Source organism: Podarcis muralis, chromosome 5 (assembly GCF_964188315.1).
Source record: "Podarcis muralis chromosome 5, rPodMur119.hap1.1, whole genome shotgun sequence".
NCBI classification, from domain to species: Eukaryota; Metazoa; Chordata; class Lepidosauria; order Squamata; family Lacertidae; genus Podarcis; species Podarcis muralis.
The window spans coordinates 95,008,383-95,034,995 of NC_135659.1; the positions used below are offsets into that span (position 1 = coordinate 95,008,383).

Here is a 26,613-nt window from a genome sequence, read left to right on the forward strand (position 1 = left end):
AACGGCAGCCAGAATCTACAAAACATAGAAGCGCAGAAGCATATAGAGCATACATAGGAAGCGTTCCAACATCCAGCGGACCAACACGTGAAAAAATACATCATCTCATCAAACCGGTTACAAAGAAGTATTTCCACAAGGAGTCTGTACAGTCAATGGTAAGAGGGAAAGCGTCACACATTTCCTTCTGCTCTGATCAACTTCTGCAGGGTTCTGGTGGGGTTAGTGCTTGTCCAAAGTCTCCTTTTTATGCTTTTGCAAGAATAAAAATAGAAATTGTTTTTCTCAGGCACAGCAAGGAAAGATTCCATTTCTTTCCCAACACATTACAGTGGTGCCTCGCAAGACGAAATTAATCCATTCCGCGAGTCTCTTCGTCTTGCGGTTTTTTCGTCTTGCGAAGCATGGCTATTAGCGGCTTAGCGGCTATTAGCGGCTTAGCAGCTATTAACGGCTTAGCAGCTATTAACGGCTTAGCGGCTTAGCGGCTATTAACGGCTTAGCGGCTATTAACGGCTTAGCGGCTTAGCGGCTATTAACGGCTTAGCGGCTTTAAGAAAAAGGAAACAAACTCGCAAGAACTCGCAAGACGTTTCCCCATAGGGAAATTCGTCTTGCAGAACGACTAAAAAAATGGAAAACCCTTTCGTCTGGCGAGTTTTTCGTCTTGCGAGGCATTCGTCTTGCGGGGCACCACTGTACATGCGTTAATGGTGCCTTGTTGGGCCGTTTTGGTAAAGCAAAGCAACAAGGAGAGGGGACAGCTCTGAGCAGAGAAGCAAGAGGGGAGAGCTTCACTCTTTCCCTACTTTCTGCTTTCCTCCTCAGTCTCCCCCTGAGCTGATTTCCCCTCCCCACAGAGTTCTACATGTATTTCACATTGCAAAATAAATGTGAAGCACCCTGGGGTATTAACAGGTGGGGGGTGTTTTGGGGTGGAACAACAGGTGGTGGGAGAAGGATCAAGCACAGTGTAGATTGGATAGGTAAAGGGACCCCTGACCATTAGGTCCAGTCGTGACCGACTCTGGGGTTGCGGCGCTCATCTCGCTTTACTGGCCAAGGGAGCCGGCGTACAGCTTCCGGGTCATGTGGCCAGCATGACTAAGCCGCTTCTGGTGAACCAGAGCAGCACACGGAAATGCTGTTTACCTTCCCGCTGGAGTGGTACCTATTTATCTACTTGCACTTTGACATGCTTTTGAACTGTTAGGTGGGCAGGAGCAGGGACCGAACAACGGGAGCTCACCCCGTCGTGGGGATTCGAACTGCCGACCTTCTGATCGGCAAGTGCTAGGCTCTGTGGTTTAACCCACAGCGCCACCTGTGTCCGGAGATTGGATAGAAGGCAGTAAATGTATGAGGCTGCTGAGTAGGGACGTCTTACCCATAGAGGCTAGTGGTGCAGGGCGCCAAGTTCTGGAGGGCGCCAGGGAAGAGGCGGAGGCTGGATGCAGTGCCTCCCAGCATCAGCTCGCCGTCCTCACCTGCCTCCGCCATGCCGTGCCGAAGCAGCGCCACGCCCAGAGCCTCTGCCTGCCATGGCCACCGTGGCACGAAGTGGCCAGCTGAGCCGGGAGCCACCACGGCCAGCCTCTGCCTCTTCCCCGCCGGAGGAGCTGCCCTCCAGCCGCTGCCCGCCTCCTCCAGCCCCGCAAAGCTGGGAGCGTTGCCGGCAGCGCCGTCCTCCCTAAAAAAGGTGGGCAATTCTGGGAAACGGGAAGCCACACCGGAGGGGATCTTTGCACCACGGTGCCAGATCTGCTTCAGATGGCCTTGCTGCTGAGCAGGAATGCATGGGCATCTGCTGGGGGCAGCCAGGGTTGGCTCAGAGGAGGCTGGTGCGATAGGGCTACTAGGAAAGACGAATTTCAAGCAAAAACATGCAAAATTCATTCCCGAAACCACACCCATTTGTTCCCGAAAGCTACACCCATACCTATCCCTCTCCTCAATTCTCACATCCTCCCCAACTCTCACATTACCCAGGGCCTGCCATCTCACACTAGCAGGTAAAGGTGAGTTCCTGGAGGACGTCATCAGCACCAGCCTACATCTGCAGAGGTGTAGCACACCTGTGCAAGCCATCACCTGGTGAGGGTGGTGGGCTCTCCTCGCTCTTCCTGCTCAGCATCTGTTTATCGCTTTCGGACAGCTCTCCCTCATTCCGGCCTCCACAAAGTGCAACCCCACCTCCTCACGTCTCTGCTCAAAGCTTTCTCCTTCCAAACCTGCTTTTCTCCAGGCAAAAAAACCCCAACAAAACTCCACATGAGATTTTGCATGTAGCAAAAGTCGAGGGAATAAAGAGGGTCATATGAAACTCTTTTGTTTTCTAGTTCTAAACAATGATCTTGAGGTTCTTTGGAGCCTCTGCAAATGCTAAATCGATATATATCTGCAGAGCGTTTGTGGCTCTTTGTCGGTCAGATTGTTCCCTGAGCATTTCAGGGGGAAAGCAAACTCCTCCCCTCACTGTTCCTTTTGCAGAATGGGTCCTTTTTCTAGCAGGAAGCCATTGAGATATTTGCATGGGGGGGAGAACCTCTAGGGTGGTATTCAACCTCAGCAATTACCCAGAGTAAATCCAGTTGAAATGAATGAACATGACTAAATTAGGTCCATTAATTTCAATAGATCTACTCGGCGTAAAAGCTGGTTGATCAACCACCCATTATGTCTCTGACTACCAAATACTAGGAATAAATTACTGGGCAAGTCCACCACCAGCCATCTACTTGGGGGGAAATGAGAGCAGCATTATGGATCAGATCCAATATTCTTTTCCCACGGTGGCCAGCTAGATGCCTATGGGAAGTCCACAAACAGGCCACAGGTGCAATGACACTCTCCCAGCAACTGTTAGTTAGAGGCATGCTGCTCTGCCACTGGCAATACAGCCATCATAGCCTTGATCTGGCTTTCCAAGCCATCCAACAGTTCCTTGGCTGTGATCCACCAAGACAGCGATCGCCACGAGTTCCTAAGAGCCGACAACGCAGCACTTTGGATTCCCTGTTTTCACGCCCACAATGAACCTGAAACATTTGTTCTTTCCACATTAAGACACTTGAATTGGTTTAATTGACTAAATGCTTCATCTCGGGTTTCCATCAGGAAACCTGCCTGGAATCCACATTGCAATATGAAAGGATAATTAGATTTAAGCAGCCCTCGGCTGTATGCTTGTCCTTAGGTACTCGCTAGGCATAAGTACAGCAGCTGCTGCAGTTTATTGTACAGGGAGTACATGGAGCGGTTGTGGGGAGGGGAGTGAGCTCATCTCTTCATTTTTCATCCCTTTAGTCGTCACTGATCGAACGGATGCTTTGCATCTCAATGATGTCCCTTGATTTCATTCTAGCTATGCCCGTCCGTGGCTTCTGCTGCTGCTGCATTGCGAAAAAACCTCCCTGGGTACATTAATCAAAGTGATTAATATTTATCATCGCAGCCTCTCAGGTTGCTCACTAGAGAGATTTTGCAGATGAAGTGAGGGTGCACTTTATATATATATTAAAAACAAACAAACGCAAAAGAGATTGCATTCTCCAACACCAAGCAGGTCTTTATCCTGTATCCATGCACCCATCCACTGAAGGCTGCATGAAGAGATCCTTCTGGATCTCCCTTGCTCGAGGCAGAAATGAACGGTGCAAGGTGCACCATCGTGTTCTCATGAACATTTTGGGGAAATTGTTCCCTCTCAACGCCATTCTGGCCTGTAGCTCCAATGAAGCTTGATTTTTAGAGCACATAGGAAATCCCCAGGCAACGCTTTCTCAATTGATTCCCTGCCTGATGATCTGTTGAAGTCACTCAAGCTGTACATAGTGGTGAAATGTTCCTTGCCCACGTTTCGGCATTGCCTCCTTCGTTTCAAAGCAAATTGTCTCTCTCTGTGTGTGCATGCAAGCGAAGTCTACAGGACCTGTAGCCTTACAGAATCCAAGAGGCATAACCAAATGCAGCCTTTAGAGAGAAAGAAGAGTGTCAATCTGAGGTCACTTTTCTATATCATGGTGAAATTGATGCTCTCATATGTTCTTCCTCCTGGCTGCCTGTGGGCCAAAACACTTGTACTTCAAAGAGCTGTTATCTGAGTCAACTCCGACGTAGGGGTCGTCGGGCTTTGCTGGCTGACAGGTACCATGGGGATTTCCACGCCTAGTCATGCGGGGTTGTTAGTCCCATCTGAGTTCTTGCAGGCATAAGCCACATCCTTGGCAATACTGCACATGCGGTTGGACATCTGCAACTCCTTCCTGAAGGCAGACGGGAAGCAGAACTTCTTGAAGCAGGTCTTAAAGTTCTCGTCCAAGAAAGCGTAGAGCACTGGGTTCAGGCAGCTGTTGGTGTAGCCCAGGGCGGTGCAAAAGTACAAGATGGCCAGCTTGAACTCGTTGTCAGCCTTGGCCCCAAGGCACCGGACCAGGACGAAGATGTGGACGGGGGTCCAGCAGATGATGAAAACGGCCACCACCACCAGGACCAGCCGAGCGATGCGGCGGAGGTTCCTGTCCTTCTCCTTTGATCCGGAGAGAACGCGGACGTTCTTCAGGCGCCTGATCATGAGGCTGTAGCAAATGGTGATCACCATGACGGGGATCATAAAGGAGAAGAGGAATATGCAGATCCCAAATATTGGATCCCAATAATTCACAGGTTCGGGGAGTCTGATCAGGCAGTCGATCTCTGCAGAGGCAAAAAAGGAAAGAAAGGGTTTGGCCATGAAAAGAAGATTTGTTATAGGGAGAGAGATTCAAAACTCACTGTGACAATAGGGGCATTTATAATCTTGGGGTGGAAGAGTATTACAATCTGCAATGTTACCATCCGAGTGTAAAGAACTGAATCTACTAGGAGTTCTTTGGGGTCTCAGCTTTCAGTGTGAGGATGTCTGTCCAGATAAAGGGAAGTAACATTACACCTCTCTTCTGCCTTGGTCAGACCATACATGGAGTCCTGTGGCCATTTATTGGACACCACAATTTAAGAAGGATATTGACAAGCTAGAATGTGTGCAGAGAAGGGTGGCCAAGGTGATCAAGCCTTATGAGGAACGGTCGAAGGACTTGGGTATGTTTGGCCTGGAAAAGAGGAGACTGAGAGGAGATATGATAGCCATCTTCAAATACCTCAAGGGCTGTCACATGGAAGATGGAGCAAGCTCGTTTCCTCCTGCTCTGGAGAATTCACCCAAATCAATAGATTTAGTGAGAAAGGAGATTCTGACTAAACATCAGGAAGAACTTTCTGACAGGAAGAGCTATTCAACAGTGAAAGGGACTCCCTCAGAAGGTAATGGACTCTTCTTCCTTGGAGGTTTTTAAGCAACGGTTGGACGGGCATCTGCCACAGATGCTTTAGCTGAGATTCCCAGTACGTTTCCGAGCACAATTCAAAGTGTTGGTGCTGACCTTTAAAGCCCTAAACAGCCTCGGTCCTGTAAACCTGAAGGAGCGTCACTACCCCATCGTTCTGCCCAGACACTGAGGTCCAGCACCGAGGGCCTTCTGGCGGTTCCCTCACTGCAAGAAGCCAAGTTACAGGGAACCAGGCAGAGGGCCTTCTCAGTAGTGGCACCCGCCCTGTGGAACACCCTCCCATCAGATGTCAAAGAGAAAAACAACTACCAGACTTTTAGAAGACATCTGAGGGCAGCCCTGTTTAGGGAAGCTTTTAATGTTTAATAGGTTATTGTATTTTAATAGTCTGTTGGAAGCCACCCAGAGTGGCTGGAAACCCAGCCAGATGGGCGGGGTATAAATAAATAATAATAATAATAATTATTATTATTATTATTATTATTATTATTATTATTATTCCTGCATTGCAGGGGGTTGAACTAGATGACCCTTGGCATCCCTTCCAACTCTACAATTCTATTATTCTGATGCCTGACAGCCAGTGTTGTATACTGGTTAGAGTGCTGAACCAGTACCTAGGAGACCAGTGTTGAAAATCCCCCACTCTCCCTTGAAGTTGCCTTCTACCAAGTTAAGCCATTGGTCCATCTAGCTCAACATTCCTCACACCGACGGGTGACAGTTCTCCAGGGTTTCAGGCAGGAGTCTCTTCCAGTCCTACCTGAAGATGCCAGGGATTGGAACTGGGACCTTCTGGATGCAAAGCAGAACCTCTTCCTTTGAACTATTGTCTTCCCCCCAACCCCAAGGAACTCTCAACAGTCCCATAATATGGCTGACATCCACCAAATCTGGAACATTTGCCATAAAAGACACTGGATAATCACTGTGTTGTAGTGGTTCTTGGCCAGCCACTTTCTCTCACTTTAACTTACTTCGCAGGGTTGTTGAGAGAACAAAAGGGGAGAGAGAAAGAAAGCTACATATTCCATGCAGAGCTCCATGGAGGTGTGCTGGGATATAACAATAGCAATAATAACAATAACAATAATAATACCCCACCCATCCGACTGGGTTGCCTCAGTTACTCTGGGCAGCTTCCAACATAGTACAGTATACAGAAACACAACAACAACAACAACAACAACAACAACAACAACAACACAATTGAACACCACACATTAAAATCATCCCGATGCAGGGCTGCCTTCAGATGTCTGTGGAAGGATATGAATGTTATCAATAATTTTTGGGGAGCTAGGTAGACACACAGGCACACCCAGGGATGAAATTTATCCAATGAGCAGCAAGAGGTCTAATCCACAGGCAAGTGGAACATCTGATGTTTTGAGCTTCATAAGCGCTTGAACAAGTCTTCCCTTCCACCTTAATTCCCCAAATTGTTCTGGGAGCTCAGGCGATATGTCATGGGTGGCATTAAAACACCAGCCAAGCCCATGTAAGCTCAAGATTATTTCACACTTGGCAAGCAGTCAGGAACGGAAACATGGACCCCTCTAGTCTTACTAGTGAGCCCGGAAGATTCTTTTGGTTTTGTAACTTGTTGTCATGCCCAGAATTGGGAGGGGGTGCTGGCTGGCTGGCTGGGTTGGAGTTACGTCTCTTTGCTAAATTTGCTGACAGGTGGACTAATAACTTCACGGCGCTCTGCTTCGGGGTTCTTCTGAGGATGCCGTGCTTTGCATAGAGATTTCCACTGCTGCATTTAAAGAGCGATTCCAGCTCCATGCATCTGAAGCAAAGCTGAAATGGATTTTTACCATCTCCAAGCAACATGCCCCCCAGACAATGCCAAGGTGTGGGGCAGCCACCCCCAACCTGATGCCCTCCAGAATTTCAGGATTACAGGTCCCAGCAGTCCCAGTCAGCTGCACTGGATGGAGATGATGGGAGTTGTAGTCCAAAACAGCTGGAAGGGACCAGGATGGAGGAGGCTGATATATGGAAATGTACCTGGGATGAATGTACCAGGTGGGGGAGAAATTCAGTTTGCTTTGCATTTGAATGCCAAGCCCCCTATTTTGCAGTTCCTGAAACAAACACATGAGCTGAAACACATTTATCTTTCAAAATTAGCCCTTTTCGAAATAATGGGATTCAGTTCTCCAGCTGAATAACACGAATTGAAATGTGCCTATATTTAGGGAAAATACGAAGAAAAATGCTTTCTAGGGAAACGTGTTTGCAAACAAAAGGTGTATAGCCACAGAAATTCACATGAATTTTCATGATAACTCACCCTAGACGCAAGCTGAAATGGAATTGTTTAAGACTGGGAAAATGATAAACTGAGAGAAAATGAAACTGGCAGATTCATCCATCATCCTAGATGAACAGGTGGTTGTTGCTCATCCCTAGACATCCATAGTCTTTCCTGACCTTTCCCTTCTAGCCTGTTAGACATTGCTTTCAAGCATCACCATTTAAAACAAAACACAAAATTAATTATACGGTGGGGGAATTGATCCAAAATTCAACTGAGGCAAACAAAAACAAACAAGAACCCTAACACTGCATGATAACATTGGAAGACTGGGGAAGTTCTCTGCTAAGACATTTCAGCTTGAAAAATTGGAGAGTGGCAGGGCTTCCCCCAAGTTTGCCTGACGCTGCTTTCATTCCCTGATTTGCAGATCTATAGTTATCATTCTGTTGTGGCCATTGGGTCTACTGTCAGTCTCTGCCTCCGATTCTTTAATCTCTTTCAATGTCTGGCTCATAAGACTGAGCCTCTTGATGACTGTTTGTTGGTCTTCCTGAGGGAGAATCCTAAAGGAGCTGAGAAAATCCTCTTCCAAAGGATTTACAGAGTGCCCAGATTCCTGAAGATGATTGTCTAGAGGAATCGGCTGTTTGGCTCACCTGGTTATTTTGATGTTGGGCATGATCCTGCGAATTCAACTCAGGCATGTCTGTTTCCTCCCCACTTGTCAAGTTTTTTTTTTGCGATGTCATTACTTCCATTGGGGATCCAGGGTTTGGTTTTGTGGGCCCCTCTGAAGCACCAGTCCTCATCTTACATAAGGGTGCAACAATAGACTTGCAAAATACCCAGGTTGGAAAAACTCCTCTGCCTGACAATCTGAATTTCAGCTTGTGAATCAGTGAGGGCAGTCTAGTAGAGGAAAAGGTTAACATAATTTTTTGGATTTGGTCTGTGGAATTCAAGGGTTCAGTCCCAACTAAGTCGATCTCTGTAAGTCCAATGTGATTTGCAGTTGTGCCAGGACTCTTGCCAAAGGCTGGCAGCTGAGATTTTTATTTTCCCCAAATGCCCCTTAGATCAAGGCCATGATATTTATGTATGGCAGTGGGGTGGCAGGAGTTGGCCCTCAAAAAATTACCCAAACACCCCACTACCATCACACACACCTTTGAAGATTGCAAAATGGGGGAGGGGGCATTTTGATCCAAATGCACACATACACACACCTTCTGAATGATATGCATTGCAAAACTGGATGGAGGCATTTTGCTGTGTGTGTGTGTGTGTGTGTGTGTGTGGTGAGTGGTATATATATTGCCGGCAGCTGATTCTACATAGTGAATCACTACAAAAATATATTGCTGCACCTAAGTTTACCAGCCAACCCCATCAAAACCATTTTACAACAAAGTAATATTTATCTACAGATAGATGAATTTGAAGTGTTTGTATAGTCTGAAAAGCAAAGCTGAAAATCACAGAAGGTTGAGGAAACAATAAAAGAAAGGAATGCCCTTTCTTGTGACTTTCTTATCTTCAAAGCACTCCAGAAAGAACCTATATCCCTACATGTGCATCATCTTCTATTATTTCTGGTAGATGTCTCATTCCTTGGGTAGGAAGTCATTTATTTGGCTCAATCACCAATAAATTAAGGCATATCCGGGTCATGAGAATTAGTCTTTGAACCACGGCTGAAGGCCTTGCTGCCAACAGTTTTTGGCTATTTGGTGCCTTCTGGATGTTCTGGATTTTAATTCCCATCAGCCTAGTCAACATGTCCGGTGGTCAAGGATGATGGGTATTCTAGTCCAGATCATCTGGAAATGATGTTCTAGTCTTTTTTCCAGCCCAATATTGAGTGGTGTGTACCACCTTCCATTTCCTAATGACACCTAACATGAAAACGCACCTTTTTCAAACCTGCTGCACGTTGGGTCCACATTTTTAGCAGGTTGGCAAAGGCTGGCATAAGTTAAAGGTCCATGTGGCAGTTATGCATTTTAGGAAAACATTGGGGAGCATTCAACTGCATTTTACTCAGAGTAGAGCTGTTGAAACTGATGAACCAAAGTTGGATTGAATCCAACTCGTTTGCTACCAGTGCAATTCTAGCCATGTCTACTCATGCATAAGTCCCCTTGAATCCAATGAGGCTTACTCCTAGGGAAAGTGGTGCTTAGGTTGCAGCCTGAATGAAGAAGCAAGTTTATAGATTTTAATAAAAAGGTAAAGGTAAAGGACCCCTGACAGTTAAGTCCAGTCTCAGACGAATCTGGGGTTGCAGCACTCATCTCGCTTTATAGGCCGAGGGAGCTGATGTTTGTCCACAGACAGGTTTCCGGGTCATGCAGCCAGCATAGCTAAACAGCTTCTGGTGCAACGGAACACCGAAACCAGAGCAGCGCACAGAAACGCCGTTTACCTTCCCGCCGGAGTGGTACCTGTTTATCTACTTGCACTTTTTGGCGTGCTTTCGAACTGCTAGGTTGGCAGGAGCTGGGACCGAGCAGCGGGAGCTCACCCCGTCGTAGGGATTCGAACCGCCGACCTTCCCAAGAGGCTCAGAGGTTTAGACCACAGTGCCACCCACCACCCCATAGATTTTAATAATTACCTTTTAAAACAGACAACCCATCTTGCATTCTTAACATATTTCATTTCACTCACCATCGTTTTCGTTCTCGGTCGATCCCATCACCATCACGGGAATACCAAAGACAGAGGCCAAAGCCCAGATGCAGACGTTGACGACTTTCGCCTTGTGGGGTGTGCGGATATCCAGGGCCTTGATGGGGTGGCAGATGGCAATATATCGGTCCACACTCATCATCGTCAGCGTGAAGGTACTGGTGAACATGTTGTAGTAGTCGATGGAGATGGCAATCTTGCAGAGAGCGTTTCCAAACGGCCAGGAACCTAGGAAGGTATCAGTGCCTTGGAAAGGCAAAGTTATCAGGCACAAGGTATCAGCCAGGGCCAGGTTAAAGATGTAGATGTTGGTTGCCGTCTTCATCTTGGTGAACCTAGTGCAAGGAAGACCCAAAAATGAACAGCTGAACGGGTCTGATTTTCAGTGCGACATTTTAAAACTCTACTTTAAAAAAAAAAAATCTTGTTTCAAGGAATTCCAAAACCATTGCATTATGTATTGGCCAAGTTCAGTACATAGAATCATGGAAGTGTAGAGTTGGAAGGGACCCCAAGAGTCATCTAGACCAACCCCCTGCAATGCAGGAATCCTGGCCCTAGGCTTTGAACCACCGACCTTCTGGTTAACAGCCAGATACACTGACCCACTGCACCACCTGGAGAGCAATTTGCTAAGCTCCCGCCTTTCAAAATCCAACAGCCTCCACAATTAGGAATGTTGGAAGCAAAATCCGTTTCAGATTGTTGCAAACAGATTCCAACTAGGATGGGTTGGGAGAGCAGCAGAGACACATTCTCGGTTCATTATCAACCTATTAGACACCCAGAGAGATCTTACTTAGCTCCAGTGGAAATTTCCATGTTCCTTTCACACATGCAGAGCCATTTTCCATTTCAATGTACAATTAAATAATTATACTTAACCATGTCCACGTCCTGATTTTAAAGTATTATACTTTCCTTTTAGGTATTCTCCACAACTGTGCTAATTTGCCATTGTTCGGCGATACCTGAAAAATGTCTTTCAAGCTTCAGTATTTAAAGATTCATATATTTATTTTAAGATGCAGGGATTTCAGGATTACACTGTCCTGTCTACGATCACAAATGGTCTCGTTCCTCTTCAGCTTCCTGATGGTGGTTTATGCGTGCAGCTACCAGATGAATCTAGGTGTGCATGTTGCTAAAATAATACAAGCACACAGCCAGTTATTTACTATTAAGTTAATCTTTATCCTTGTTGGGGGAAACAGCTAAAAATATTTCCAGGTGTGTGTGTGTGTGTGTGTGTGTGAAGGGAAAGGGCTCATTGACTCCAGAATAAGGACTGATCACTGCATCCATATATTTAAGCACAGAGGACTGCATGAGTCATCAGGCAAAAAAACTCACTTGGTAGTTGTGTTGGTCCAGAGAAAAGAGCATGTATATAGTTCAGTGACAGAGGACATGTTTTGCACGTAGAAGGTTCCAAATCCAATCCCCAGCAACTCCAATTAAGAAGATTTCGTGTGGCAGGGTTGAGCCAACTGGGCTGAGTCACCACGGCAGGTCTGCCGCCACCGCATGACGTACGGAGACTGCGGGTAGTGCCCCCCTGCTGCCAGAACCAAATCGTCCACCATTGGGTCCCATTGCTGCTGCTAAAGCAACAGCCAGCAGGGACTGGAGCTGTGGACTCCATGCCTAAACTAGCTGGCTTTGCCATTTTAATTCAGAGGAAAGCCATAGCTCAGTGGTGCAGAATCTGCTTTGCATGCAGCAGGTCCCGGGTTCAATCCCCAGCACCCCCAGGTCAAGTGAGGAACAAGCTCTGCCAGAAACCCTGGAGAGCTTTTGCCAATCAGGGTAGGCAATACTGATGTTAGGGACTGGCTGGATGAGGAAGAATACTGGGTAACACCTTCCCAAGAGCCCCCCATGGATGACAAGGAAGACGATGGCTTAGACCCCGAGTCGTGCTGGTGGGTGTCAGGGGTCCAGGTTCCCAGCTTCATAACACAGTAAGCGTATGTAATTAGAAAGGCGGATTTATTGCAAAAACAGATAGCTCCAAATGGCTCCGACAAAGCCTCCAGCATCATTACTCAAGATGACCCTTCCGAAGACTCCTTCCGGTGTCCACAGAAGATATTGAACTTACGACTCTTATGTCTCTTGTTTTGCTTCCTATCTAGCAGCCCTCCCATTCGCCGACTCTTCGGACTTAGTGGGTCAGCTCCAACCTCTTCCTGTTCTGAGAGGCTGAGTCTATTTGTGCCTTTTTGTGTTTCCCATGAGCTTTTTCTGTGTTCTAGCCTGCTCTCAGCTCCTGCCTTATCAGCCTGCCCATCAAGGTTAGGAAGAGCCGAAGTCTGCAGCTGCCGGCTCTCCCTTGCCTGACTAACATCTAAGTCTCTCTGTTCTTGACTGCTTTCTGCAGTTGGCTTCAAACCTTTGCTTGCAACTGGCTCATTCCTGACAGTGGGACACTGGGGAGCAGTCTGGAGAAAGGATGAGCTGGGAGGTGCTAGAAGCTGGGGGGTTGAGCGATCAAGGTGGGTCAGATGAAGGAGGCCCTTTCAGGACAGGTGTAGAGGCAAAGAGTCACAGTGTGAGTGCAGACTCAGAAAGAGAGGAGTCAGAGGTTGGCATTGCTAACCAGCAGCAGAAGAAGAAGAAGAAGAGGAGGAGGAGTTTGGATTTGATATCCCGCTTTATCACTACCCAAAGGAGTCTCAAAGCAGCTAACATTCTCCTTTTTTTCCTCCCCCACAACAAACACTCTGTGAGGTGAGTGAGGCTGAGAGACTTCAAAGAAGTGTGACTAGCCCAAGGTCACCCAGCAGCTACATGTGGAGGAGCGGAGACGCGAACCCAGTTCACCAGATTACGAGACTACCGCTCTTAATCACTACACCACACTGGCTCTCAGAGTCCCAGTCCTGCTGGTTTTCCTCGCCCTTTGACACTTTGCTCAAGGAGAGTCCTGCACGTTGCTCAGCAATGGGCCAGACAGGCCCAGAGGAGGAGCCCCCCCCCCTTGAGGCAGCATTTTCTGCTTGGGACAGATCCAGAGTGAGAGCCTAGAAGGGGAAGACAGGCCCAGTGGTCAGTCTCAGCAATGTCTCCAGTTGAATAAGATGAGCCAGAGGAACTCTGCTGTGTCGTTACTTTCTGTGAATAGAAGCTAATTGCTTTTTGTGCCTTGTTTCCTGCCCTGTGGATGGCCTGTGCTTGCCTGACAGCTCCTTGACGACTGAGCTAGGTGTACCCCATGTTCTTAATGGACCCCTAGGTTCCTAATTACTCCAGCCCTGTGTACATCAGGTCCAGCATATTTGAAGCAGTTGGGCCAGTAAGGTCAGGCACGCTGCCTGGGGCTGGAATCAGTGTTATTGCCAAACTACCACACCACCGCTGCCAGGTGAGCAGGCACACAGACTGACTGCCCACAGCAGAAAGTGGCTCGGTGGGGTGACCCATCGATGGCATGGCTCAATGGGGATCCAGACCATGCACCTGAACTCCCCACCACTGCTCTCTTAATGATGAGGATGCATAATTATCCTTGATTATCCTAACATTTGCATAGCCTCTGTGTAAGTGTGACACGAAGCCAGAGTAGGTGTGAAAAAGACAGCATTGTGTGGAAGAAAAGGATTTCAGCAGGTGTTGCTTTCATGACAACCTGCACCTGCTGAAATGCCATCTTCTGCATCTTCTTCTGCATGTAAGCCCTGCGACCAGACAGCAAAATAAAAAAATGAGAATCACTGCCCCAGCACTGAATCTTGTTGCAGCAAAATCCCAGAGGCCAAGAACTGAGAAGTCCAACTTTATCCAGCACCTGTCACCCTATCCATGTAACTGATATACAAATTGTGTTGATTACATGCAACTAAAATATGCCAATTAGCATCAGCTTGCTTGCTTCTGATATTCTTTAGATGCGCCATTCATTGCAGAACATGTTGTCCGTGCTTGATCTAAATAAACAAGCGAGGCTTTTTGCACCAGTCCGTCCAGATATGGGCAAGCTAATCTAGGATTCTCTCGCTTTATCACCAGCCGTCAACACGTATTTGAAAGCTGAATAGGCTGACCTGTAATGCCTCCCAGAGCTAAATGGTTTGACCATGTCTCAACATCGGTTTGGGTGTCATAAGGCAGCTCTCTCTTAATTGCAAAGCAGAATGGAAGATTTTTTTTCCCCTGGTGGTGAAGGAGATTGTGAAGCTTTAGGACAATTGGTGAGTAGTTTTATTATTTTTCATTAAATGTATGTACAGCCCTTCATCTGAAGACCACAGGGTGGTTTACAGTATAGAAACAAAAAACACATAACACCACCACCAACAACAAAAGTGGCCCATGTAGTAGAAATTATAGTATATGCTTTGATAGCTAGAGATGTGAAGAGATGTAAAAACTGAATAGAAATGAAAAGGATATTCTTAGAAGCAGTGCTTTTTCTGGGGGGAATACAGGGGTACACATACCCTCAAACATTTTGAGAATCTTTGTACTTTTGTCCATTTACTGTGTTTATTTTTCCCGATTTGAACTATAAAATGGTGGTTTTCTTGAGTCAAAATGAGAGTACCCCTAAACATTTTTTTTAAGGGAAAAAAAGCACTGGTTAGAAGAATCTACTTAGGCTGCATTAAGAAAGTGCCAACACATGTTGTGTGTTTGAGAACTGATCTGCTCAATTTTGCACCCCCTTGGCTCTGCACCCTGAGTGGGGGAAGTGCCCGTACCACCCTAAATCTGGCGTTCCCACCTGAATCCACCGTTGGACGTCTTTTGCAGAAGGAGTTTGCCTCTTCCCTGACTTGTGGATGTATGCTTCACTGCCCTGCCCATACTCCTATATATAGCATGGCTTTTGATTACTCTGCACGAAGACATCGACTCAGTGCTAATTACATTTGCATTTGACTTGCTCCAGTTGCCTGTTGCGACTATGTGTCTGTGCATAAGGACTTGAGATCCAAAGAAAAATGAAAGGCATGGGAGTGCTTTGATGGGCTTCTGATAATGTATTTGCCTTGCCTTGCACTCAAATTTAATTTAATTTTATCCCTCCTATGTGCAGCGAATTTCTTTTTGGTCATCATTAGAGATCAGATTATTGGAAGAATATTAACTTCATTTGTCTCTGTTTTCCTGCTGCCCACTTCCCTCCTCTGCTGCCTGTTTTCCTTGGAGGTCAGTTAATAAGGAGGCAAGAAAAACCATTCTTCCTAAAGAGGAACGAGGCCATGACCCAGTATTCTCTGCCGCCTTGGTGGGGCATGAACACAATCATGATTACACTAAATACTTTGTAGACCAGAAACCCCACACCAGGGGCAGCAGGTCCCAGTTTGCCACCTGAGACAAAATAGAAAGGTGGGTTCAACCACAGAGCCTAGGACTTGCTGATCAGAAGGTCGGCGGTTCGAATCCCTGCGACGGGGTGAGCTCCCGTTGCCCGGTCCCTGCTCCTGCCAACCTAGCAGTTCGAAAGCACATCAAAGTGGAAGTAGATAAATAGGTACCACTCCGGCAGGAAGGTAAACGGCGTTTCCGTGTGCTGCTCTGGTTTGCCAGAAGCGGCTTAGTCATGCTGGCCACATGACCCGGAAGCTGTACGCCGGCTCCCTCGGCCAATAAAGTGAGATGAGCGCCGCAACCCCAGAGTCGGCCACGACTGCACCTAATGGTCAGGGGTCCCTTTACCTTTACCCTCATCCCAATGGATGCTTCCCTTGCCTGTGTCATGTGGTAGGGCCCATGAAGCAGTAGAGACAGTGGTTCTGGTGAGATTTCAGTGAGATACCCCAGTGGGGTAGATATATATTTATAGGACCCACCCTGCTTTTGTGGTTGTTATGTTGTTTTTAACTGTTTTAATATAGTGGTACCTTGGTTCTCAAACTTAATCCATTCTAGAAGTCCATTCCAAAGCCAAAGCGTTCCAAAACCAAGGCACACTTTCCCATAGAAAGTAATGCAAAGGGGATTAATCCATTCCAGCAATTTAACATGAATTTTACTATCTAACAAGAACATTGATCCATAAAATGAAAGCAATAAACAACGTACTGCTGTCACACAATCAATCAATCAGTAGCTGAACTGGGTTCCACACAGTCACAAAAACAAAACAAAAAAGCCGCAAGAAAAGCAAAATAAATAGCAAAAATTGACAGACCTCAGCGTAACACTCAAAACGGAAGCGTGGCACTCAAATCAGAAGAGTAACATTCAAAACAGAACACGTTTGGCTTCCGCAAAAAGTTTGCAAACTGGAACACTTCCTTCCGGGTTTGCAGTGTTTGGGTTCCAAGTTGTTTGAGTACCAAGACGTTTGAGAACCAAGGTATTGTGTTCTAATGTTGTAATCCATCTTGGGACCTTCGGGTGAAGGGCAGGCAAAAAATAAATGAATGTTGCAATGAAAGGGTTGGGAACAGGGGAGGACTTTGGCCTTTCAAATTTCCGTGGCACCCTGGCCAGAATCTGATCACTGTCACCCCGGCTCTCGCCTTCTATTCAATTCAATTCACTATGTCATAGTTATGACACCCTGCAGCGCCCCCAAAGAATTGATGCCCAGTGCAACGGATCCAGACGTGCTGCCCTAAATCCGCCTCTGTTGGGAGCATAGCTATCAACTTTTCCCTTTTCTTGCGAGGAATCCTATTTGGAATAAGGGAGTTTCCCTTAAAAAAAGGGCAAAGTTGACAGCTATGGTTGGGAGGCATGGGAAACACCATTTCTCACACTTCCCATTGCACCCAGACTCTAAAGATGGGGCTCACTGCTCTCTTTTTCAGTCCTCCCTGCTGCAGCCCCTCTTCTTTGCCCTGGCAAATTCAGGGAAATTAGCAGGGAGGGTTAGCACAGAGGTCCAACAAGCCTTGGTGGTACTGCCGTTCTCTGAAGAAACCTCAGAGAGACCCTCACTGGATATTTAAAGCTACCCTATTGTATTTCAGTCTGGTGTGCTTTAAGTTGGACCAGGCGTACATGAGCCTAAGTATCTCCACGGAGGGCGAAGCGAGAAAACCTTTCGCGAATGTGTTCCGTTTGATTCTAAACGCACGCAGGGCTGAGAAAGGCGAGTGGCGAGAGAGACGCAAACAATCACACAGCTACCCAGCGCGTCATTGCAGAATAATTTTGAGCAATGCTTCTCAGCAGGAGCATTCATCAGCCGGCGAGCTGCTTTTATTGCTGCTCTCAAATAAGGATAATAAATGGAAGGCAGGGAGAGGAGAACGAAGCCAACAGATTTGGAAATGCAGGCGAATGGATGAACGGGTTGTTTTGGAGATGAAACGCACACACGTACACACATCTGAAATTTACCCTCTCGGTTTAAGAAAGCATGTAAGGTTCTTGGAGAATGTAACCCCCCCCCCCCCACAGTGCATAACTACAGACAAGTCTCAGGATATTTTTTGATTTTTAAGAACCCCACCCAGGAGGCTAAATGATGAGAAGAAGGAAAGACAGAAGACTGGGAGAACCGCCTGCCACCTGCTACCAAAGGAAGATTAACAGGTAGAACAGGGATCAAGACTCCCTGAGTGCTTCCATTTAATTACTTCTCAGAAGTATGAATTGTGCGGATGATTGACTGGGCTATTAAAAATAGACATCTTCTTAGCCAAAGAAGAAGAAGAAGAAGAAGTAATATGAAGGAATGGGCAGAACTGTCAGTTTCAATTTCGCATTTTCTCCATCTTATATTCAGTTCCCTACATCTCCACATCAGTTAGAGATTGGAAAGGGGGGGAAATCCTCTCAGAAATCTGCCGGCATTTGAATGCACTTTTCTCTTGCAGCCAATTTGCCTTCAAATACATTTTGCAATGTCTCCTTCACTCGTCCTGATTGTATGTTTATTTTATTTTAATAATAATGATAACAATAATAATAAACTTTTATTTGTATCCCGCTCTCCCCGGCCGAAACTGGGCTCAGGGCAGCTAACATAAAATATATAACATTGGTATAAAATGAAACAATAATTAAATTACCTCCTAAAAACAAGTCAGGATCAAATTAAAATCTAATTAGATGGCTTTCTGCAGGATTAGGGTTCCGCATGGATATTTTATTTTATTTTTAAAAACTCTAAAATACCCCCCTCCCAAATGGCTTTGGGACTGAATCTGGGGTGGGTCAGGGGGTCCCTGGGTGGTCCCAGAGAAAGTTAGCCTGATTCAGGAGCACCATATTGAGGCTATGGGATGGATGGAGAGGAGCTGTGCACAGACCTAGTAATCACTCATTCAACTGATTGCACCAAAGGTTGCCTTTCTTGCAGTGTTTTGTCAGTGCACGCAAGCACGGTGGTAAGATAGGAGAGGAGGAAAGACCCAAATGAACTGATGGAAGCCAACGCTGCAGTGAACTGGTTTAGCATAGATAGTGGTTAGAGCGTCGAACAACAAAATAGAGAGCCAGTGGAGAGCCAGTGTGGTGTAGTGGTTAAGAACAGTGGACTCGTAATCTGGTGAACCGGGTTCGCTTCCCCGCTCCTCCACATGCAGCTGCTGGGTGACCTTGGGCTAGTCACACTTCTCTGAAGTCTCTCAGCCCCTCTCACTTCACAGAGTGTTTGTTGTGGGGGAGGAAGGGAAAGGAGAATGTTAGCCGCTTTGAGACTCCTTCGGGTAGTGATAAAGCGGGATATCAAATCCAAACATGGGAGACCAGAGTTCAAAACCCGATTTGGCCATGAAGCTCATTGGGTGACCTCAGGACACCAAACTGTGCGTGGTAGCTAATGCCACAGAAGATAGAATTGGGATTTAAGGTGAGTTTAACAGATTGGAGAACTGGGCCCAAGCTAACAAAATTGATTTCAGTAGGTTCTGCACAAATATAAGACGCCAGGCTTACTAGCAGTACACGTGAAAAGGATAACGGGGTCTTGGTGGACCACAAGCTTAACATGAGTCAACAATGTGATGCAGCAGCAAAAAGAAGCTAATGCTATTCTAGGCTGCATCAACAGTATCAAGATCAAGGGAAGTAACAGTACCACTCTATTCTGCCTTGGTCAGACCACACCTGGAATACTGTCCAGTTCAAAATGATCAAAGGTCTGGAAACCAAGACTTATGAGGAATGGTTGAAGGAGCTGGGTATGTTTAGGCTGGAAAAGAGGAGACTGATAGGAGATCTGATAGCTACTGTGGAAGAATGGTTATTGAAATTAATGGATTTGGCTGAGATAGCAAAATTGATGTGTTTAATTGGAGAAAAATCATTGTTGACTTTTATTAATGATTGGAAACTGCTTATGGACTTTTTGTGCAAAAAAAAAGGATAATGAGCTTGTGATATCTGGGTTTGAAGACTGAAAAAAGGAGCAAGGTGTTTGCATAAGTCCAGAAAGCTGATAGACAGACAATTGGAAGTATTTTCTTTTTCTTTTCTTTCTTTTCTTTCTTTCAATTTTTATGTTAATTCTTGTATATTGCTTTTTGTTACATTTTTTTAAAGCTTTAATTTTTTAAAAAAGAGCTTTCGAAAAGACGAGATGGAGAAGAGATATGATAGCCACCTTCCAATATGTAAAAGGCTGTCACATGGAAGATGGAACAAGCTTGTTTCTCCTGCTCCAAAGGTTAGAACCAAACAAGAAAGGTGTTTCCGACTAAACATCTGGAGAAACTTTCTGACGGTAAGAGCCGTTTGACAGTGGAAAACTGTCTTAAGTGCTAATCCTCTTTCTATAAATCACTTCTCAACTGTCCTCTCCAATGTCCATAGAACCAGCCCCAACCCCCTGCCTTAGAAGACAATTCCAGCTACATCAGGCCAATGGGCCACCTGGCCCAGCATCCTGTTCTCGCAGTGGCCAACCAGGTATCTGTGGGAAACGCACGAGAATGACCTGAACGCAGCAGCTTTCTCACCAGCAGCACTCTCCAGCAAAGGGTCTTCAGAGGACGACTCTGCCATTCGTTGGCCATCATAAAACAGCAATGAGAATTTCAACAAGTAAATACAGTGGTACCTCGAGTTACATACGCTTCAGGTTACATACGCTTCAGGTTACAGACTCCACTAATCCAGAAATAGTGCTTCAGGTTAAGAACTTTGCTTCAGCATGAGAACAGAAATCGTGCTCCAGCGGCGCGGCAGCAGCAGGAGGCCCCATTAGCTAAAGTGGTGCTTCAGGTTAAGAACAGTTTCAGGTTAAGAATGGACCTCCGGAATGAATTAAGTACTTAAGCCGAGGTACCACTGTAAATACATGATAAATTCTCAATAACCTAACCAGCCCCTTTGCAAGAAAAGGGTTTGAAAAATAATGATCACAAGCTGATGCAGAAATGTGGAGAACCGAATTTAATTGGAAAAAGGAGAAACTGAGAGAGGTAAAGGTAAAGGTAAAAGAACCCTGGATGGTTAAGTCCAGTCAAAGGCAACTCTGGGGTTGCGGCGCTTATCTCACTTTCAGGCCAAAGGAGCCGGCGTTTGTCCACAGACAGTTTTCCGGATCATGTGACCAACAGGACTAAACCACTACTGGTGCATGGAGTACCGTGATGAGTGCCAGAGCGCACAGAAACACCGTTTACCTTCCCGCCACAGTGTTACCTATTTATCTACTTGCACTGGTGTGCTTTCGAACTGCTAGGTTAGCAGGAGCTGGGACAGAGCAACGGGAGCTCACCCTGTCACAAGGATTCGAACCGCCGACCTTCTGATCAGCAAGCCCAAGAGGCTCAGTGGTTTAGACCACAGCGCCACCCGCATCCCGGACAGAAAACCAATGTTGACAGACATACCCATCCCTAGGATGGCTTGGTCAGCTCATGACCCCCTGTGATACTTTCCTGTTACCTAGCCCCACCGCCATCCACACAACTGAGGAGAAGATCTGCTCTAGCTAAGGAGAGTCCATGCATGTTGATTGTGCCTGGTTCCAAACCATGAAGAAGATGGAGCAAGTATGTTTTCTGCTGCTCCAGAGGACCCAAACTAATGGATTCAAATTGCAAGAAAGGAGATTCCAACTAAACATTAGGAATAACGTTTTTTCTGGTAAGAACCAATGGAATAGACTCCCTTGGTGGACTCTCCTTCATTGAAGGTTGGCTGGCCTTCTATTAAGGATTCTTCAGCTGCGATTCTCGCATTGCAGAAGGTTAGACCAGATGACATTTGAGTTCCCTTCCAACTCTACAATTCTACGATTCTATGATTTTAATCACCTAATTTAACTGCCCAATGGTTGTGGCCCTAGTGGACTGAATTTAAGTTAGGGCTGAGTCCATTGGCAGGTGACCTAGGACCTCTCAGTAGAGTTGCCATATATATTCCAAAAAATTGTTGATGAGCTTTTTTTATTTTTATTTTTTTGCAGGAATACCTCAAAATGCCAAAAAAATCTAGACATATGGCAGCCCTACCACTCAGAGCCTGTGCTTCTATTTCCTGCTTCTTCTCTGTCAGATGAGCAGCAGTGAGGCAGATCAGGCTTCCTTTCCTACTCATGAAAGTCTAATTCCACAAGGTGTAGAAAAACTGAATACTGAATTGGAAAATCCAGTTAGCCTAAAATAGAATGGGAAAAACTGTAAATAAGGTATGGATGGCATGATCGTATTATTATTTTAAAGAATTTATGTACTACTTGATTGTAATGAAACTCCTAAGCAGTTTACCAAAATAAAAAAAATTAAATGATCAATAAAACACAGTTTAAAAACAGGTATTTTAAATACAGGTAAGTAGCAATGTTGGTCAGCCGTAGTCGAAACAGAATAAAAAATTTCCTTCCAGTAGCACCTTAGAGACCAACTAAGTTTGTTATTGGTATGAGCTTTTGTGTGTGCACAAAAGCTCATACCAATAACAAACTTAGTTGGTCTCAACCTAGCAGTTTGAAAACACGTCAAAGTGCAAGTAGATAAATAGGTACCGCTCCGGCGGGAAGGTAAACGGCGTTTCTGTGTGCTGCTCTGGTTCGCCAGAAGCGGCTTAGTCATGCTGGCCCCATGACCTGGAAGCTGTACGCCGGCTCCCTCGGCCAATAAAGCGAGATGAGCGCCGCAACCCCAGAGTCGTCTGTGACTGGACCTAATGGTCAGGGGTCCCTTTACCTTTTTAAGGTGCTACTGGAAGGAATTTTTTATTAAGTTTTTTAAAATCATCCAAAAGATAATTAAAGTCAACAACAGGTATTATTTTTTAAGTGTTTTAATCTCAACTTCTACATGATTGTATAGGCTTACCCAGGGGTAAGCAAACTTTTTCAGCAGGGGGCCAGTCCACTGTCCCTCAGACCTTGTGGGGGGCCAGACTATTTTTTGGGGGGACATGAACAAATTCCTATGCCCCACAAATAACCCAGAGATGCGTTTTAAATAAAAGCACACATTCTACTCATGTAAAAACACGCTGATTCCTGGACCGTCTGCAAGCCGGATTTAGAAGGCGATTGGGCCGGATCTGGCCCCTGGGCCTTAGTTTGCCTACCCATGGGCTTACCTAAACAAAAATCTTTGTCAGCAGGTGCCGAAAAGTGAATAATGAGCACACGCACCTGATTCAATAAGCAGGGAGTTCTAAAGTAACACCTGAAACTGTGCCACTTCCACAGATAAAAGTGGTCGAGTAGCTAAGGAGATCCTTCAAACAAGCTGGTCTGAAGCGGTTATGCACTTCCTTTGCTCATAGTAACACTTTGAACTTGTCTTAGTCGCAAACCAGCAACCAGCTCCGATCTCTAACCCAACTCTGTTGAGAAAGCTCAGTCAGCAGACCATGAGACTCTTAATCTCAGGGTCGTGGGGTTGTGGGGTCGATCCCCACGTTGGGCGAAAGATCCCTGCATTGCAGGAGGTCAAACTCGAAGACCCTCATGGTCCCTTCCAACTCTTCAGTTCTTTGATTCTATGACTAACATACACACTGATGTCCAGCACACTTCTGGGCCTAATTCAAAGGAAAGCCCTAAATGACTTGGGACCAGGTGACCTGAAGGATCACCTCCTCCCACACGTAGCTGCCTGGATCCTGAGATTAACTTCAAAGGCCCTTTTCCAAGCTCCCCCCCACCAAGTGAGGTACAACAGGTGTCTACAGGAGAAAGGGCTCCTAAGTGGTGACCCCTCGGTTATAGGAATGCCCTCCCCAAAGAGTCCCTCCTGGCACCTTATTTGTGGCCTTTTCAGCATCTTTTTAGATTGTGAACCTTTAAATCCACAGACATTTAGATCTGGTGCCTGCTTTCGAAGATACTGTGCATTTCTCTATACCGTCTTACACCTTGCTGTAAAATGTTTACATTTAATGTTTCCCCTGGATTTGAGTACTATTTTATTGTACTGGGGTTGTCTAGAATTGTTTTATTGTTTGCAAGCTGCCCAGAGACCATTTTTTAATCAGGTGGCATATAAATAGTGATTAAAAAACTCAAATGAAGAATGCATTTTCAGTTCCTTCGGTACATTTATGCTTCCCCCATTCCCAACATGGAAAAAAACCCACTGTCGACCACCAACACCCCACAGAAAACCCAGTCTTGAACTGACTGTGTATATATCTTTGCATCATGTTCCATTTTGCGCTCTGTGTTTTACCCATGCACAGGACATCATTGTATATATATATCAAACACCCCACAGCAAGAATTTTGAGGCAACGGTGTGTATAGTTGCATCAAGAGTCCCTTTTCTTTCTTTTTTGCAGTGTTTTATGAATGCATCAGTAATGAGAATTTGATGCAATTGAAATGATGGAATGGACACCTGCAGCAAACTCCAGTTAAGAATTTTCTTCTTAAAGGTTTTTGTAATGGGCTGTGCACTATTGTGGCAACATATCATTACTAAGGGGAAAAAACTAACCTGTTACATGAGGGTGACCATATGTTGATAGTACTTAAACATACATAATTGAAAATAGCAACAAGAGTATTTGAAAATGCAGCCGTGTGCGTGGAATAAGAAAAGCAAATCCAAGTTCATTCTCTTGTATATGATTGTAGCAGTGATGGCAATGTGAAAACATGGGTCCAAGCAGTTTTCCACTTGTCTTGGGTTTTCTAGGCATGAGTCTGAGCGGTTTTGCCTTTGCCCCACTGTGTCCCCCACCCACCCCCTAGAAATCCCACTCTTTAGTATTAAGTGAGAGCAAGCATCAACCCAGAGAAAACCTGGTGGATGTTTGCTCTGATCCAGCAGTAAACGGGGAGTTTTCCTGGGGGGCAGGTTCTGGAGCAAGCTCTGGTTGAGCCCTGAGATAACACTATCTCATCCAGGGCCAGCCCATGACGCACATGCCTAAGAAGGGATTGGTACCCGAGTTTCCCATGTTCAGGCAAAGCACCCCATCTCCCCAGAATGATCACACCCTTGAGGACCCCACATTGGATCATTCCAAGCCATTCCGATGCAGACAAATTGGCCTTCCAGAAAGTCACTCCAAGCTGCCTCGACCTTCTGCCCTGTTTTGCAGATCTAAGCCACTTGTGACTTAGTCCTCAGTTCAAATCCATGGCAAGCATCCTAATAAATGAAGAACCCATTTGCTTATGAGGAGGGCTTCAGCAGGCCACCCTTCTCCCATGTGGTCAGCCGCTGTTTGCAATATGGATTTAATAACGCTGGCCTACTTTGCAGGGTTGCTGTAAGGATTAGAAGAAGGCGATGCTACTGGGTGGGTTCTGGACAGTCTGCACACACCTCATAAAAGCCACTGCTTCAAGTTGATGGCCTAGAAAAACCTCCATTCTCTGCTAGGAGACAGCGAGGGAAAGGAATCTAGCACATGCTCAGAGAAACCCTTGCCTTTATTGCCGTTTCTCAAAGGCCAGAGAAGAGATCCTCAAAGGTAAGCGGCGATGAGCTCTCCGTCAAAGAGAGCCCTTCTCTGCGCAGAAGGCTGCGCATTCCTGGGTTAACCCACCTGCATGCTTGGCTTACCTGATGATCACATACATGACGGAGCAGTTCCCCACCAGCCCCACGATGCAGACGATGGAGTAGACGATGACAATTGTGACCTTGATGCCCATGGGCAGGAAGCCATCCGCTGTCCCATTGTGGAACCACTCGCCCAAGCTGAGGTTCCAGAGGGACGAGTCGTTGACCAGCTTCCTCATATAGTAGACATCCTCGGCTTGGATGTGCAGGAGGGGGTCCATGCTGGATGCAGCAAGGTGGGAGCAGACAAGCTCTGGAGGTGCAGAGAGGGTGGGGAGAAGACGACACAGGCTTAATCGCGATAACCCAGATTTCTGGCACAGCTACGCATAGGGGGCAAGATTATTTTGGCGTGAGGAGTGAATGCAGCATCCCTGCAAAGGCGCTGCATGCGTGCTAATCACATCACGCCTTTCGAACCCGCTTGAAGAAGGAGATCTGCCAGGGAGACTTTGAAAGAGACTTGCAGCTGGATTTAAGACAGCCGCTGCCGCCGCCGCACGGCCCTTTGCACAAAGAAAGAGGCTGCAGATGGGCAAGACACCCGCCCGCCCCCCTTTTCCGTGCATGCAGGGAATAATCCATCGCCTGCACTTGCTTTCTGCTGCAGAGAGACCTTCCCTTCAAAGTGCACCTCGCAACGCTGGCAGGTGAATGATCGCAGAATGCAAGGCTGAGGGCTGAAAAGGGGGCGGCTTTTCTTAAAAGCAATTATCTGGGAGAAAGCATCATGCACGGTTTTGTTGCGAAAGCTGCCTCAACTCCGGTCCCCCGAACCCCAAGCAAAAAAGAACCCAACACCAGGTTAACTTCAAAGGACACCTTCCCGCTTACCTTGGGGAACACGTCTTCTTTCCTGGAACGCAGGTCTTTGGGGATGGGTGGTCTTTGCTTTTCAGCAGCGCCGTGGCCCAGGCATGACGTCCCCGAGAAGGGAGTTGAGCGAGACAAAGCCGACCTAAAAGAGAGAACTCCCTCTCTCTCCTTCTCGCAGGCTGCCTTTCCCCCCACGGCTCTGAGGAGCTGAGGCTTCAGCAGCGATCTGGATGTGATGCGGAAGAAAAATCCAACTTGGAGAGGGGTTGGGGAAGGGGAGCGGGTTATGCCAAGAAGCGCGACACACACACACACACTCCGAGGTTTCTAACCTAAGTGGGAGTGGAGGAAGGGAGCTGGCGGGGGGGGGGGGAGAGAGAGAGCAGACTTGCTTTTGCTAGTCATCAGGAGGGGAGGCAGGTCCAGCCGCTGGGGCGGGCGAGATACTCGTTCCAGCGCAGACCTGTCTGGCTTGCTGTTGGAGAGAGGAGAATCGGAGGAGAGAGGCTTCGATCAAAGCGTGGAACACCTGTGGGGGGTGGGTGGGAAGGGGAGCGGGGCGCGCGGGGGGGGCATTTGTCTGCTGCTTTCTCCTTCCCCCTCTTCTCTCCCGGCTGCTGTG

At 46.6% G+C, this 26,613-nt stretch overlaps 1 protein-coding gene across 1 annotated transcript; it reads right to left on the bottom strand.

The window, feature by feature from the left end:
• Positions 1 to 1,223: 1,223 nt before the first annotated feature.
• On the bottom strand, positions 1,224 to 26,352 carry OPRL1 (opioid related nociceptin receptor 1). The gene is made up of 4 exons (XM_028735460.2): positions 26,010 to 26,352; positions 25,176 to 25,428; positions 10,267 to 10,622; positions 1,224 to 4,695 (listed from the first exon to the last, which is right to left on the bottom strand). Exons 2-4 carry the CDS (start codon positions 25,394 to 25,396, stop codon positions 4,172 to 4,174), a joined length of 1,101 nt encoding a protein of 366 aa, XP_028591293.1. The 5' UTR covers positions 25,397 to 25,428; positions 26,010 to 26,352; the 3' UTR covers positions 1,224 to 4,171.
• Between the last annotated feature and the right edge of the window lie 261 nt (positions 26,353 to 26,613).

Excerpts from the sequence above, each read along its gene's own strand:
- OPRL1 (XM_028735460.2), bottom strand. The coding sequence starts at position 25,396 with ATGGACCCCCTCCTGCACATCCAAGCCGAGGATGTCTACTATATGAGG. Across the intron at positions 10,623-25,175 it reads GTCATGTATGTGATCATCAG|GTTCACCAAGATGAAGACGG; the intron begins GTAAGCCAAGCA and ends TCCTTGCACTAG. Across the intron at positions 4,696-10,266 it reads GACCGAGAACGAAAACGATG|AGATCGACTGCCTGATCAGA; the intron begins GTGAGTGAAATG and ends TTGCCTCTGCAG.